Genomic DNA, 14991 nt, shown 5'->3' on the forward strand with positions numbered 1-14991 from the left:
TGAGGTCAGGGATGCCCAGGGTCCATCATGCAGCTGGTGGGGCAATGTGGTCCTCTGGGCTGGAGAGAACCGATCAGGACTCTCCCTCCTGCTGCAACCCCGGCTGGCCCTCCGTCCTCACCTCAACACCTTCTCCTGGCCCGTCTCCCTTTCTCTATCCCTGAAAGACCCCATCTTCTCTGGAGCCTCAGCTCCCACCAGGAGATGTAAGCACAGAAAGGTAGAACTTGGCATTCAAAGCGCCTCCTCTGACATAAACCCGTTCCGCAGGGCCCAGCCCAGGAGAACCGGAGCTGAGCCCTGGGACCTTGGCCAGGGCTGCCTCCCCTCGCGTGGCCCCGAGCAACCTCAGAGGGGCCCAGGGCAGGAAGAGCACACACCCGGGGATGTGGAGACAGGAGAGGAGCAGGAAGGAGAGGGCAGCGACAGCCACTGCTGCTGAATTCCCTGATCATGACTGCAGCCCAAGCTTACTGAGCACCTACTGTGTGCAGGCACTGTTTATTCTGAATACTCACAATGACTCTGCAAGCTCCCCTTCAGGGATGGAGAAAGCAGAATTTCAAGCGCTGATAAGCCGTGGCAAAGGGATTCGACCCCATGCAGGCACCCTCCGGAGCCACTGTCTGGGCTGCCTTCCTAGCTCCATGCCCCAGACCACCCCAGACAGTCTTGATCGGGGTGACAGAAAGCTGTCACCTGGACAAGCCCCTGAACCCAGCTGTCTGTTTGCCCTGCAGTAAGGTGTAGCAAGTGAGCACCCAGTCTAGCCCCCCACCCTGAGCAGCATGAGGCACTGTGGCGATCTCGTGAGTTGATGAGGGCCGGGGTCTGCCCACAAGGGGCTAGAGCTGGGGCGATGTTGTTATTACCCATAAATAGAGGGGGAGGCAGAAACCTCAGTGCTTCACGCTCCAGCCGACAGCAGCCTCAGCCCCACGGGAACCCAGTCCTCAGAGAGCCGGTTGCTATGGATACACTCCCGAGGGTCCCAGCCTGCCAGCCCCCAAGCCCCTGTACAGCCCCCAGAGTCTGCTCTCACATGCGTGAGTCTTGGGGGAGAGAGGGGTGGGCGAGCAGACAGCTGGGCCCCTGCCCCCAGGCGTGCCCAGGCAGGGGGCAAGGCCCCAGAGGCTATGCCTCTGCTGGGGAGGTGCCCAGGCTTTGTCTAGCTCCTTTCTGCAAATGGCCCATCTGCCCAGGCCTCTGGACGTGAATGTCAGCTCCCTCCTCTCTCACAAGCCAGGGACAGGAATAGGAAGCCCGGCCAGGCTCCCTGTAAACAAGCCCCCTCAGGTTTGAAGTCCTGCACTGCCTCGCACAGCTGCTCACCCCTGGGTATGTGGCTCTACCTTTCTAAGCCTGGGCCCCCTCTTTGCCAAAGCAAAGGTCACAGCAAAGGTCCAGGGTATTGCCAGGAAAACAATATAAGAGTGGGTGCTCACACAGTAGGGGCTTTACGAAGTGGTGCTAGATACTGGGCACAGAGCAGAGACTGGGAAGGAGGAGGCTGCAATAGCCAAAGGCTTTGAGGGGGCTAGAGGCAGCCCCGTGACCAACAGAGTGTGGGCAGGAATGGAGCGGGGAGCACCTGGAACAGGACAAGCCCGGCCCTGCCACACTGTCCCACCACCTGTGCACTGGGCTGACCACCCCGAACCCCAACCTTGCAACCAGGATGGGCTCCAGAGGTGCTGGCTGGAGGCCTGTCAAGAGCTCAGGCTGGGGTGCCACACTCTCCCCAGGATCAACCCCCATCTCTGCCTCTTGAAATCGAGGGGCTCATAGCAAACTACCTAACGGTTCCTTGCCTCCTTTTCCTCATCTGGAGAGTGAGTATTATAAGGAATAAATAGATAGAAAGTTCCTGGCACATCCTTATTCCTCAATCAGTGTGAGCTGTGATTATAAACGAGAAAATCATAAGTGATGGTTACTACGTGCCCAGCACGTCTTGACTCATTTAATCCCAGGGCAAAACACAAAGGTTAGCACAGGGAACATTCACAGTATTTGACACTGAGGAGGAATAGGCACCAGCTAGCCAGAGCAGCGGAGAAGGTGATGGCACCCCACTCCAGTACTCTTGCCTGGAAAATCCCATGGACGGAGGAGCCTGGTGGGCTGCAGTCCATGGGGTCGCTAAGAGTCGGACACGACTGAGCGACTTCACTTTCACTTTTCACTTTCACACACTGGAGAAGGAAATGGCAACCCACTCCAGTGTTCTTGCCTGGAGAATCTCAGGGACGGGAGAGCCTGGTGGGCTGCCATCTATGGGGTCGCACAGAGTCGGACACGACTGAAGTGACTTAGCAGCAGCAGCGGCGGCGGCCAGAGCAGATGCTGGTTAAGAAACAGAACAGCCCCCAGGTCCCTCCCAGGTGATGCTGGCTTTGGAGACAGACACCACCGAGACTACGATGACTACTACCATGTACTGTTATTACCATTTCCCTCTGGCTTTACCCAGGTGGCGCTAGTGGTAAAGAACACTTCTGCCAGTGCAGGAGACAAAAGAGACCCGGGTTTGATCCCTGGGTCGGGAAGATTCCCCAGGGGAGGGTATGGCAACCCGCTCCAGTATTCTTGTCTGGAGAATCCCATAGACAAGAGGAGCCTGGTGGGCTACGGTCCATAGGATCACAAAGAGTCGTACCCGACTGAGGCAACTTAGCATGTACTGGCTTACAGGTGAGACAGAGGCCCAAAGAGGTCAAATCACAGATGGGGAGGCAGGCCCTCTGCCTCCAGGGCTGAAACTCCAATCCACCCACACTGGCCAGTCAGAAAGCTGAGGCTTGGGGGAACAGAGCTGGGCAGCTGTGAGTGCACTGTGCTCAGGACCCCTGAAGGGTGACCCAGTGGATCCTTACCGAGTGGCCTCGCTCAGTCCAAAGGCCTTGAGAAAGTGGTCCATCTCTGACTCTCCTTGGCTGCCAGGTACCCCAGAAATAATGGGTGCTCAGGGCAAATTCAATCAATCAATCCACTCTGAAAGGAGCTCTCTGCTCCAGGCAGGCATCTGAGAGGCCTCAGGCCCCTAGTGTCAGACAGAGCAGGCCTGGGGACTCCCATCAAGTCTGTGTTATCTGTTTCCAGACCGAGGAGGTGCCAAGCCGATCTCGGGGGCATCTGTCCCTCGAGGGCCACTGCTGGCGCCACTGGCAGGGAGGTGGGCTTTGGGAAAGGACCACCCGCCAGGGGTGCCCCTGGAAGACAGGGATGTTTGTAAAGGTGTTCACTGCGGGATCAGACGGGGGCCTGGGACTCTGGGATTTTGCTGGGGGTGGGAGTAGTGGGGAGAGAGTGAGAGAGAAGGAGGGCTGGAGAGGCTGAAGGGGGAATCCACAGTGGGCCCCTTAAGGAGTCTCCTGTCCAGCTTCCCTGCCCAGCGAGCTGCAGGGTCTGAACTCACTGTGTCAACCCTTCACCTACACTATGCCACGGGTCCCCCACAACAATTCTATGACATTGAGACAATTATTATTCCCATTTTACAGAAGAGCACTTGGCAAATGAGACCCAGGGTGATACATGCCATGTGCCGCTGGAAGGGAGATGGCATGCACTGGGATCTGAACTCGGAGCTTACTGCGATCATCAGATGTGCTTAACCGCTGGAGGAGAACCCTGCTTCTCCGGTCCGCGACTAGAAGGGACAAGCGGCCTCTTGTGGGCATGCGCGGAGCCCCAGGGAGCGGGGGTGGGGCAGGCTGGGGAGGGCTGTACTTACCCGGGGCACTGGCGACGTCTGGGCGCCTTTCCGGGGCCCACTGGTCTCCGGGGTGAGGTCACGGTGGTCCACCTGCATGTGGCTCTCCAGGTCCTCCGCGCTCTCAAACTTGACGCTGCACTCGGGGCAGCGGAGGCCGGCGCAGGGCCGGTCTGCAGGCTCGGGCGGGGCCAGGCCGCCCACCTGTCCATTGGCGCTGCGGGCCATGCAGCCGGCACAGAGGCCGTAGGGGAGCCCGTTGACGTCGAGCTTCACCAGGTCCTGCTTGCTGCGAAACTCTTTGAGGCATAGGGCACACTTGTAGAGCTTCTGCAGCCCCTGACCGTTGGGGGAGGACGCGGCCGAGCTGCCCGCCAGCTTCTGCATGTGGAAGGTGCCGTGGATCTTGAGCTCGAGCGTGGAGGTGACCGTCTGCATGCAGACCACGCAGCGGAAGCCCGTGAGGGAGTTGCGCAGGTCGGGGTGCATCTGGCAGTGCTCGATGAACTCCTCCTCGCTCTGCAGAGGCATCTTGCAGATGCGGCAGGTGCCCGTGTCCAGGCTCTTGCTGTGGGTCACCTTGTGCTCGGTGAGCGTCAGCAGCGAGGGGAAACGCTCGCCGCAGATGGGGCACATGTAGTGCTTGGCGGGGCCCCGGTGGGTCTGCAGGTGCTCCCGGAGCCCGTTCTCCGAGAAGAAAGTCCGCGAGCACACGTTGCACTTGTGGCTGCCCTTGATGAACTCGGCCTTCTTCCGCGAGCCGTCGTCCTCGCCCGGCCGGATGTTGTGGTCCCGTAGCCGGTGGTTCTGCAGCAGCACCTCCATGGTGTAGGCCGCCCCGCAGATGTCGCAGCCGTACATGGGCTCCGACGCGTCCACGTCATCCTCACTCGCCTCGTGGCTGTTGGGCGCCTCGGGGTTCTTCAGCAGCACGCCCGGCAGGTCGGCCGGCTCGGCCTTCTTGGCGGCGGCGGGGGGCACCCCATTGGCCGTGCCGTTCTCGGCCGCCGCGTCAAACACACAGTGCTTCTCCCGCAGGTGCTTCTCCAGCAGGATGATGGCGTGGAAGGCCTTGCTGCAGAACTTGCAGTTGTACTTCTTGCTGTGCGTGGTGATGTGGCACTGCAGCTCCACCTCGGTGCTGAAGGTCTCCCCGCAGAAGATGCACTTGTGGGCCCTGGCCGGGTTGCCCAGGTGGCTGTGCTTGACGTGCACCTGCAGGTCGGCCTCCTTGCGGAAGTCCCAGTTGCAGGCCGTGCAGCGGAACATCTTCTTCTCGTTGCTGTGCTTCACTGCCAGATGCACCTGGATGGACACCTTGGAGTCGAAGACCTCCTGACACAGGGTGCAGTGGTAGAGCACGAAGGTGTGCATGTCCAGCAGGTGCTTCTGCAGGTCGTCCACCGAGGAGAACTGCTTGTCGCAGCTCTCGCACACGTAGTGGGTGGACGTGGTCATGTAGTGCACGGTCAGGTGCTGCAGCAGGGACTCCTGCGAGTCGAAGTCCTCCTTGCACTGGGGGCACGCCTGCTTCCGCAGCAGCAGCTCCAGGTGCAGCTTCAGGTGGGTCTGGAAGCTCTCAAAGTTGGAGAACTTGAGGTCACACTGGTTGCACGGGTACTCGCCGTTGGAGATGGAGTTGGCGCTCGCCGAGAGCCGCTGCCGCTTCGGGGAAGACACCTCCACATCCGACGAGACCGGGCTCTGTTCTGCCTTGGACTTCTTACTGTGGGCCAGCGGGATGTTCTTGTGGTTCTCCTTGATGTGCTTGGTGAGCTTCAGGATGGAGCCGAAGATGGGAGAGTTGGTGCAGTAGGGGCAGGAGTAGACCTCCATGAAGGACTGCGTGGGCTGCACGACCGGAGACTCCAGCTTGGCGCTGCCCACACTGCAGTGGGCCTGCTGGATGTGCTCCGTGAGGGAGGACTCGGTCAGGAAGCCCATGGAGCACTGGTTGCAGAAGAAGGCGTTGTTGCCGTCGGGCGGGTTGGCGTTGGGGCCGCAGTGGGAGACCCGGATGTGCTCCTGCAGGCTGTTGATGTCGGCAAACATTTCGGGGCAGTAGTTGCAGTGGAAGGCGGAGATGCTGCCGAACTGCATTACGGGGTATGCGTGGTTCTTGTGCAGCTTGCGGACGTGCTCGTTGAGGTTGTAGAGGGTGGGCATGGAGTCCAGGCAGATCTGACACGTGTGGCTCTGCTGCGGCTTATCTGCGTGGATGGTCTTCAGGTGGATCTCCAGCACGGCCAGGCTGTTGAAGTCCCGCTTGGAGCAGTAGGGGCAGCTGTACACCACCTTGGACCAGCCCTGCCCGTCATCCCGCATCTTCTTCTGGCCCCGCAGCGGCTTCAAGGTGGAGTCCGGGGTGGAGCCTCGCTCCACGGAGGCGCTGGAGTCCGGTGTGGCGCTGCTCATAGAGGCCACGCTGCCCAGCACGGGGTCGGGGCTGACACTGTGGTTGCTGGAATCGGGCTGCCGGTGGCTGTCCAGGTGGCAGTAGACGCCCTCCACAGAGGAGAACTGCTCGGGGCACATGGGGCACTTGTGTTTCTGGTTGGCGTGGGCTTGGTGGATGTGGGCGAGCAGCGCGTTCTCGTCGACAAAGACCTCGGGGCAGTGGATGCACTGCAGGTCGGCCTTCTCAGAGAGCTGGGGGTGGCGGGTGAGCACGTGCTTCTCCAGCTCCTCGGTCTGGCTGAACGTGTCCTCACAGTAGTCGCACATGAAGTCGTCCTTCTTGGCCTCCTTCTCCGACTTGGCCAGGTGCTCCTTGTTCTTCTTGTGTGCCTGCATGTGGCTCTGCAGCGAGCTGGTGGAGGAGAAGCCGCGCTTGCAGACCGTGCACTTGAAGGGCTTGCTGGAGCTGTGGGTCTTCAGGTGGATCTTGAGGTGGTCGCTGCGGGAGAAGGCCGCCTCGCACTCGTGACAGTGGTACTTCTTGTCGCCCGTGTGCAGCTTGATGTGCCGGTCGCGGCTCCTCTTGTGCTTGAAGAGGCGGCTGCAGTAGGTGCACTTGAACGGCAGCTTGTCGCTGTGGATCTGCTCGTGCCTCTTCAAGTAGCTCAGGCGGATGAAGGACTTGTCGCAGAACTGGCAAGGGTACGGCAGGCCCGTGCCCCCTTCCTCCTCACCCAGGCCCAGGTCACACCCATCTCCGATCATCTGCGTGGGTGACGCAACATCCTTACTGGAGGGAGACGAGGCCACCCAGGAGAGTTGTGGGTCGTCGTCACCATCTGCGGGGGGTGGGGGCATGGAAGGCAGAAAGGAGATTAGAGGCAATTCCCAGGGCCGCGAGAAACAAGGACGGAGCCAGCTTTTCGACAGCTCGCGGGCTGAGGCTGTGCAGCTGGCCAACTGCTACGGGGGAGTGGGAGGAGGGAGTCTGAGGGGGCGGGCAGGAAGCATGTGGACATGTGGGCCTTCCAATCTGCTGAGGGGGTGGCAGAGGGGCGGCAGGGTTCGGAGGGGAGGTGCCTTTCCCCTCTGCAACACCTGCCCGGGCCTCGCTGGATGTGGTACCCACCCCGCAACAGGAGCTGCGGTCTCAGCCACTTCCCTGACGGGGGGGGGGTGGGCAGGGGGCTGGGAAAAAAGTCACCAGACATGACCTCACAGACCATCAGGCCAAAAGGAGGTAAGTAAGTCCCATCACCTGATCCAGACATGGGGCTTGACTCCCCCCTGCAGCCTGTAGCTTGGGTGGGAAACCCCACTGGGTGCGATGGGTGTGGGCAAAACTTTAAAAGAAAGTAAAATGCATTTTTAGTGAATTCAGCCTTGCTACATCCCATGGGGAAGGGGGACTGATAGAGATGGGACTGCTGCTTCAGGTGCACACGGACATAAGGGCCTCAGGCGCAAGGGACAAGCAGGGGCAGGGGACTTGGGAAGGATCCGAGGGGCTCCCAGCTCAAATCACCCCAAGGGTGGTGGTCTTCTTTGTTCCCCTCCACCCCTGGATTTTCCCCACGTCCACTCAGAACCCCAGGAGATGGCCCGAAGGGGCAGTGATCAGAGCTGGGGCCAGGACCCAGATGGCCTCAGAGCTCAGAGTCTCATGGGCCCTTAAATCCACTGGGGCGGTGCAGGGGGCAGCGGGGGGTGGGTAGGTCATGGGTGGGGCTTTGCACAAACAACTGGTGTGGCCCACCCTCCCCAGGGACAGGGGCCCCCCACCCCCTGCCTTGGCTGGCCAGGCCAGCCTCAGAGGAAAACGAAACCAACTAGGGATTGGCCGTTTCTGGAAAAAACAAAGGCACACTGGACCCAGCAACTTAAACCAGTGAAGTTTCCTGAGAAGCGGCGGGGGTTGAACCAAAGCAGCCTGAGCAGGGAGTGAGTTCCGTGGCTCAGGTTTCGTGTTGGGTGGATTTAAGACTTAATAATGAATGAAAGGGACCTCAGGCTGCTACAGACAGGAGAGAGACAAATGAAAGCTCTGATTCGGCTGCACTGACCTTGCTCTTCTAACCCCGAGGAAATAGACCACTGTCCCGCCTCTCCGGCCCCCAGCCAGCCTGGTTGAGTCTTCAGAAAAGCCCTAACAGATGTAACCCAGAAATTCTTGGCTAGAGGCAGCCCAGATCCTCTAGAAGGGAAAGGCAGGGGACCTCACTCCCAGGCTGGGCAAGTACTACTCACACGCCTGCACACACACACACACACACAGTCATACACACCATCACAAACACAACCGTACAATCACGTACTGTCTCTCTCATATGCACACACGTCCATTCCTACATTATCACATCCACGTACACACACAGGCTTGAACATACACACACACTCACCTGCAGACACAAACACACACACCATCATGGAGGCACGTGGCTCAGACCGGGGGTACTGCAACCCCAGGCTCTCACAACTGCCAATCCCAAGACTTGAAAAGACAACAAGGCCTGCTGGAGGGTCTTCCAGGGCCCCTCAGAGCTGGCTCTAAGCCTGCTCCTAGGCTCCACCCCCACCCTGGTGCCTGCCCGGGGCCCTTGGCTCCGGCCCCGTGAAGATGTGCTTGACCCCAGCTGGCATGACTGGCAGAGCTCTGCCTGGAAGGATGCTGCTCTCGGAAGCTCCTGGCCTGGAGTCCCGATCTCCCTGCAGTCTCCCCACCCCTGAAACCCAGTCACCCAACCCAGTGTGGGGTGCCTCCCAGAATGAGGGACCCGCTCCCCTGGGGGCCTCATGTTACAGGGCCTTTGGACAAGAAGGACCCAGCACTGCCGAATCCTTGGATTAGATGTGGCAAGAGGCGCCCCAGCCCCTGCCTGGTAATTCCTGGCTCTTGCCAGCTGGCTCCTCGGGGTGCAGACAAAGGGACTCAAGGGAGGAGATGGCTGGAGCTGGGGCAGCTGGGGGACCCATTCGCCCCTGCCCCCTGGTCGGGCTCCACTGGCTTTTTTATTATTTTGATGTCTCAGTTCAGACTCGTGCAAACTGCCATGGAGCCTTTCCTGTATGCATCACTAAAGGCTGTCTCCAGCACAGAAGTGGTGGGGACCAAGGCCCCTCCCACTGGACAGACGAGGAAACTGAGGCACAGCCACGTGAGGCCCCCCCCAGGGAAGAACAGTACCAGGCCTGTCCACTGTCAGGGCCCTTGACACAGGTCAATCGTGCAAGACACCTGCATAGGTGAGACTGAGAGAGGGGGCCCCATGACAAGCTCCCAAGCAGTCACGGTCTGACTCTTCTTTGAGCCCGACAGGGCCATTGGGATGGCCCACTGTCTGCATTGTGGGGAGGGGCCCCCGAGGCCCAGGAGGCATCAAAGCTGGCTGACAAGTGGAGGATCCAGGCTCAAAAGCCAGCCGGTTCATGGGTGAGGAGAGCAAGGAAGACACCTGACCCGAAAGACCAAGCCTGCACACGTCTTTCATTCACATTGTCCAAGGATGAGAGCAGACACCTGCACTTGAGCCCTGCTCCTGCGTTCACCTGTCACCCCACGAACGCTCCTCTAAACTCTTAAGTCAGCTCACACAGCTGAAACAGAGATGCGCTGTGAGGGGTGGATGAGAAAATTTAATGTGAAGAAGCGCTCTTATTCCATTCACATGAACTATCCAGACCAGGCCCATCTGTAGAGACAGAAAGCAGATTAGTGATTGCCTGAGGCCAGAGGAGGGAGCAGGGACTGACTGCAAATGGGCAAGAGGCGTCCTTCAGAGATCATGGAAATGCCTGCGAGCTGGACTGCGGTGAGGGCTGCACAGCTCTGTGAATTTACTAAACGTCACTGAACTGCTCACTTAAAACAAGGGAGTGCTATGGTATGCAAATTACACTTCAATAAAGCTGATAAACAAAAGCGCTATTTGGCCAATAATCATAATTAGCACTAATGAGTACCACTAGTGCTAATAAAATTAGCAGCTACGTTTAGTGAGCATGTCCCGAGTGCCAGCACTGTGCTAAGTGCTTCTATTACCGCAATTAATACTCTCCTTTCATCCTCCCATCGGTAACATCCCATTTTTGAGATGAGGAGGCTGAGACTCAGAGAGGTGAGGAACTTGCCTTCAGTCACACAGCCAGAAGCCCCAGCAGTGTGTGGCCAGGATCTCGGGGTCTACTCTCCCCTGCACCCCCTCATCCACCCAGTCTTTGAGAAGGAGGGTCAACCTGCCCCAGCACCACAGCCCCCTGAGGTTCATCACGGGGCTGCCCAGCTGGCTTTATTTTTCTGTAAACAAGTCTCAAAACTACAGCAAAGCACATTATTTTGGGAGCAACAAACTGAGCAACTGCTGAGATTATAATCATCTGAATTGAAATAAGGCTCCTTAAACTGAAAAGGCCCAATCAGGGGGAAATGGGCATGTTGACAAATAAAAGACCCAACTCAGATTGCCCTGTTCAAAGCCTTTTACTCTCACAACATTTAACCTTGGCTGCTGCCATCCGTCCCATCCCTCCAGATGCATTTTGTGTGAGGGGCACTTAGCTTACTGTTCTAGGAGCAGGCTGGAGAGAGGGCCAGGGCCAGCGCACTCAGGATGGATGCGTAGGGGAGGGGTTGGCAGAAGGGGGTTCTTACAGCAGCCAGGCTCCCCTCGTGCTGTTAGTCATCACACAAATGGAACCAGTGCAGCACATGCCCTTGGGCAGACTACAGAAAGGGAAGGGGTGCAGAGACGGGGTGAAGGCAATCCCAAGACCCCCTTCAGCTTGAACGTTTCAGAACTCAGGGAGAAGGTAGATTCAAGGAAAGACCAGCTGTACCAGCCACCTTTTCATTTCCAAGTCAGTGCTTTGATAGATTCTATTATGTGCCAGGCATTCCTTTAACTCATTCAGTCCTCTCAATAGCCCAACGAGATAGGTACTACTCTTATTATTTCCCTGTTCATGAGAAAACTGAGGCACAGAGAGGCTGAGTAACTTACCTAAAGCCACACAGCTTGCAGGCAGGACAGCCAGGGTTCAAACCTAGTTAGTTGGTTCTGAGTCGGTGCTTTCACCCACCAGGCTGTGTGTGTGTGCTCAGTCACTCGGTTGTGTCCGACTCTTTGATCCACCATGCTACCCTGCTTCTATCTTTTGGGAGAGGGTATGGTCACAGCGGAAGATCAAGAGGGAAACCCAGTGACTAATATCAGATCCTCGGCTTCCCCTTTTCACCTAGAGTAAGTACAGCTAAAGAAACAGAACAAAAATGAGTATAAAAATCACTTTCAAAAAGGAAATTGCAGTCATTTAAAAATGACTAATCCTCAAAAAGGGCTGATAGGAAATGGGTTATATGGGTCTTCTGCTGTCGGCTGCAGGAAGAGAACAAAAATAAGCATAAAAGTGGGGAGAAACTTCGATAAAAACTGAATTAGGTAGTAAAAAGAACATTAACTGGGCTTCAGGATATATCAGCGGAAGAAGAGGCGGGCGACCCCAAGCTCACGTGGCCACACTGGGTCAATTCTGCGGGCTGAGTCTGCAGCCTTGACAACATGGCCTCAGACACACCTGGACTGGGTGGAGTCAAGTGGCCACCACCCAGGATAGCTGGGACCCGCAGCTCCATGCGCTTCCTGTCACAGAGAATAAAGGTCGGAGCTGCAGAAGAAGTCTGGGATGCCAGAGAGAAGTAGCTAGCCCACGAGAGTTTACAGAAAGGGGCCCTTCCTGCAGCGAGGGGCACAGGTTAGGAAGGTGGTGGGGGGAGCCGTCCATCACTGAAGCTCTGCACGAGGAATAGATGGCTCTGAAAAGAACACTGAAGGGCTTGCTGCCGTGGGCGCGAAAGTGAAAACAGCTGATGCCCAGGCAGCTCCAGGTTTTCTAGGACATTCCTGGAATGGGCAGTTCCGTTCAGGTGAATAAACATGCCCGCCAGGCTCCCGAGGGGAAAAAAGCTGAGCAGCCCCAGGAGTGAAGTTCCCACCAGATCCACCAGTGCCCCCAGTACAGGGGACTGTGCTGGGGGCTGCCCTGGACGCTGCCCCGTAGAGAGTCCAGGGTGCACACAGAAGGTGGACTGGCGCCTGTGGGAGACGCACTGGGGCAGAGGAAAGAACACTGGACATAGAGTCCAGTGAGAGACGTGGGACAAGAGTGCCTGCCCTGCTCCTTACCTCTTACCAGGTGGCAAAGCTGGCCATCCATCCCAGAACACTCCTTGACTCAACTACATGCACGCACGTAGAATCAACATCAGTGCAAGGGGGAGGGGAGGCAAGAGGAAGTGAATGGGCCATCGCTCGTCTTACCTCCCAGGTGGGGAGACAGAGGCCACAAGGCAGGAGCAGACAGATCCAGGACTAAACTCACAAAAACCACTGTAGTTACTGTTTATGGAGTATTTCGTATAAACCAGACACTCTGCCAGCATTTTCTCATTTGGTTTTGACAACATCACTATGAGACAGGCGCTATTATTACATCTCCTTCTTTATAACTTGCAAACTGAGGCTCCAGGAAGGAAAGAAACTTTCTGAGCACACGGAGTTAGCAAGTAGCAAATGTACCACTACCCCCACCCCAAAGCCACTCACTAACTGTTAGACTACGCTGCCTCTCCAGGCCCACTTCAGAGCCCGCCCCACTGCAAAAGCTGCTTGGTGCCAAGCACTGTAACTCAAGGAGAGCCACGAAGAGCTCTCACACTTTACAAGCTCACCTGCCACAACGATGTGTCCCAAAGCAGGCAAAGTCAGCGGTGGATCACCAGAAGCTGGCTCTGATGCCAAGCACCACTGAACGTGGCTGCCCTCCTTTTTAAAAATATTTACTTGGCTGAGTCAGGTCTTCGTTGCAGCATGTGGGATCTTTAGTTGCATTATGTCGGATTTAGTTCCCTCACCAGGGGTAGAACCCGGGCCCCCAGCATTGGGAGCATGGAGTCTTAGCCACTGGACGACACGTAGTGGTCCCTGTAGCCACTGGAAGTCCCTTGTAGCTGGCCTCTTGCCTCACTTGGTGGCAGATACAGCAGGATGCTCAAACAGTCTGGGCAAAACCCATCTGTGAGATTGTAGTAGGCAGAATAATACTCCCCCCTCTCCACAAAATGTTGATGTCCTAATCCCCAGAAACTATGAATATGTTATATTATATGGCAAAGGTGAATTAAGGTTGTAGATAGAATTAAGATCGCTAATTAGATGACCTTCAGATAAAGAGATTATGCTGAATTATCTGGGAGGGCCCAATGTAATGACAAGGGTCCTTAATGCAGAAGAGGGAGGCAAAAGAGGAGGTCAGAGTGATACAACTGTTGGCTTTGAAGATGGAAGGGGGCCACAAGCCAAGGAATGCCGGCAGCCTCTAAAAATGGAAAAAGCATGAAAACAGATTCTCTCCAGAGCCTTCAGAAAGGAACACAGCCCTGCAATTTTAGCCCAGTGAGATCCATGCCAGACTTCTGACCTACAGAATTGTAAGATAATAATCTGTTCTTGTTTTAAGCCACTAAGTCCATGCTAATTTGCTACAGCAAGAGTAGGAAATGAAAACAGATATTGGTACCAGGAGCAGGGGGTGATATTACAAATACCAGAAAAGTGTGGAAGTGGCTTTGGAATTGGGCAGTGGGCAGTGACTAGAATTTTCAAGAGTGTGATAGAAAAATGCCTATATTGCCTTTACAAGATTATTCATAGAAATACAGATATTAATGACTCAGAGAAGACTCAGAAGGAAGAGTACATTTGAAAAAACCTAAGTCACCATAAAAAATACATAAATATCATGAACAGACTGATAAGAGAAACAGGAACATAAAAGAGATTGATGGTGAGGGCTTAGAAGATGAGGAACTTGATATTGGAAACTGGAAGAGAGGGATCCTTGTTATATAGAGTCAGGAAGTTTAATGGAATCACGCCCCCCAACTTATGTGAAAAGCAGGACTTGTAATGGGTAAAAAATGGATATTTGGCTGAGAAGATTTCCAAACAACTTGTTGAAGGTATGGCCGGTTTCTTCTTGCTTCTTATAGTAGAGAGGAAAGAGATGGATTGAGAGAAGACAGTTAAGCAAAGAGGAACAAGGAATTGATGATTTTAGAAGTTCTCAGCTTAACCAGATTGCAAAAGACATTATAATTAAGAGATTCACTATCAGCAAAGCATGCTCTAGAGAAAAGACTGAAAGTGTGACTATGCAGTGTGCTTGTATCTCAGAAAAAGCAAAAGGCTGAAGCACTCAGTCACACAAAAGGCTCTTTGAAGAGATTAAGAATGTGATTCACCAGAGAGCATCTAGGAAATCTGAGGGCATTGCCCTGGAACCATCAGAGCAGAAGCCGAAAGTGGAGATGGGATTATCTAGGGGGGAAAAAATCTACATAGGGACCTCTTATCCAATGGAATAGATTCCCCATGACATACACAGGAGACCACCAAGTTTCTGGAAAGTTTACACCAGCAGAAATGCTGCCAGCCTGGACCAAAAAGGAGGTGAAAGCAGGCTGTGGAGCCTCCAAATTCTACAGGCAGGAAATAGGCTAATAAAATTACTTGGCTGCAAACATGTGCTACTTTTCATTAAAAAAAAAGATAACACAGAGGGCAACGCCAGAGTGTAGAACTTTGAGCCTAGAGGGTGAGGCCATGAGCCCAGGGTGAAACCATAAGCATAGTGGATGAGATCACTGCTAAACTAGGTTCAGATTCTGGCACTAAATAACCATAGGCAAGTACATCCCCTCTTCGTGCTTTCCTTTTCCCAACTCCAGAGAGAATGAATCAGATGAACTGGTCTTCTAAGAGCCTTTGTAGCTCTAAGAGTCTGTGATCAGCTAGTAATGGCTTCCCTGGGTACAGGAATGAGTA

The 14991-nt window shown here is 55.5% G+C and overlaps 1 protein-coding gene across 3 annotated transcripts in view; it reads right to left on the bottom strand.

The window, feature by feature from the left end:
• Positions 1 to 14991, bottom strand: part of ZNF423 (zinc finger protein 423) — a 345953-nt gene that overhangs the window by 142710 nt on the left and 188252 nt on the right. For all 3 annotated transcript variants that reach the window (XM_070770526.1, XM_070770528.1, XM_070770527.1), the window contains one exon: positions 3737 to 6951. In XM_070770526.1, coding sequence (XP_070626627.1) covers positions 3737 to 6951 — 3215 coding nt within the window. The remainder of the gene's footprint in view (positions 1 to 3736; positions 6952 to 14991) is intronic.

The sequence above is a fragment of the Bos indicus genome, chromosome 18 (assembly GCF_029378745.1).
Source record: "Bos indicus isolate NIAB-ARS_2022 breed Sahiwal x Tharparkar chromosome 18, NIAB-ARS_B.indTharparkar_mat_pri_1.0, whole genome shotgun sequence".
NCBI classification, from domain to species: Eukaryota; Metazoa; Chordata; class Mammalia; order Artiodactyla; family Bovidae; genus Bos; species Bos indicus.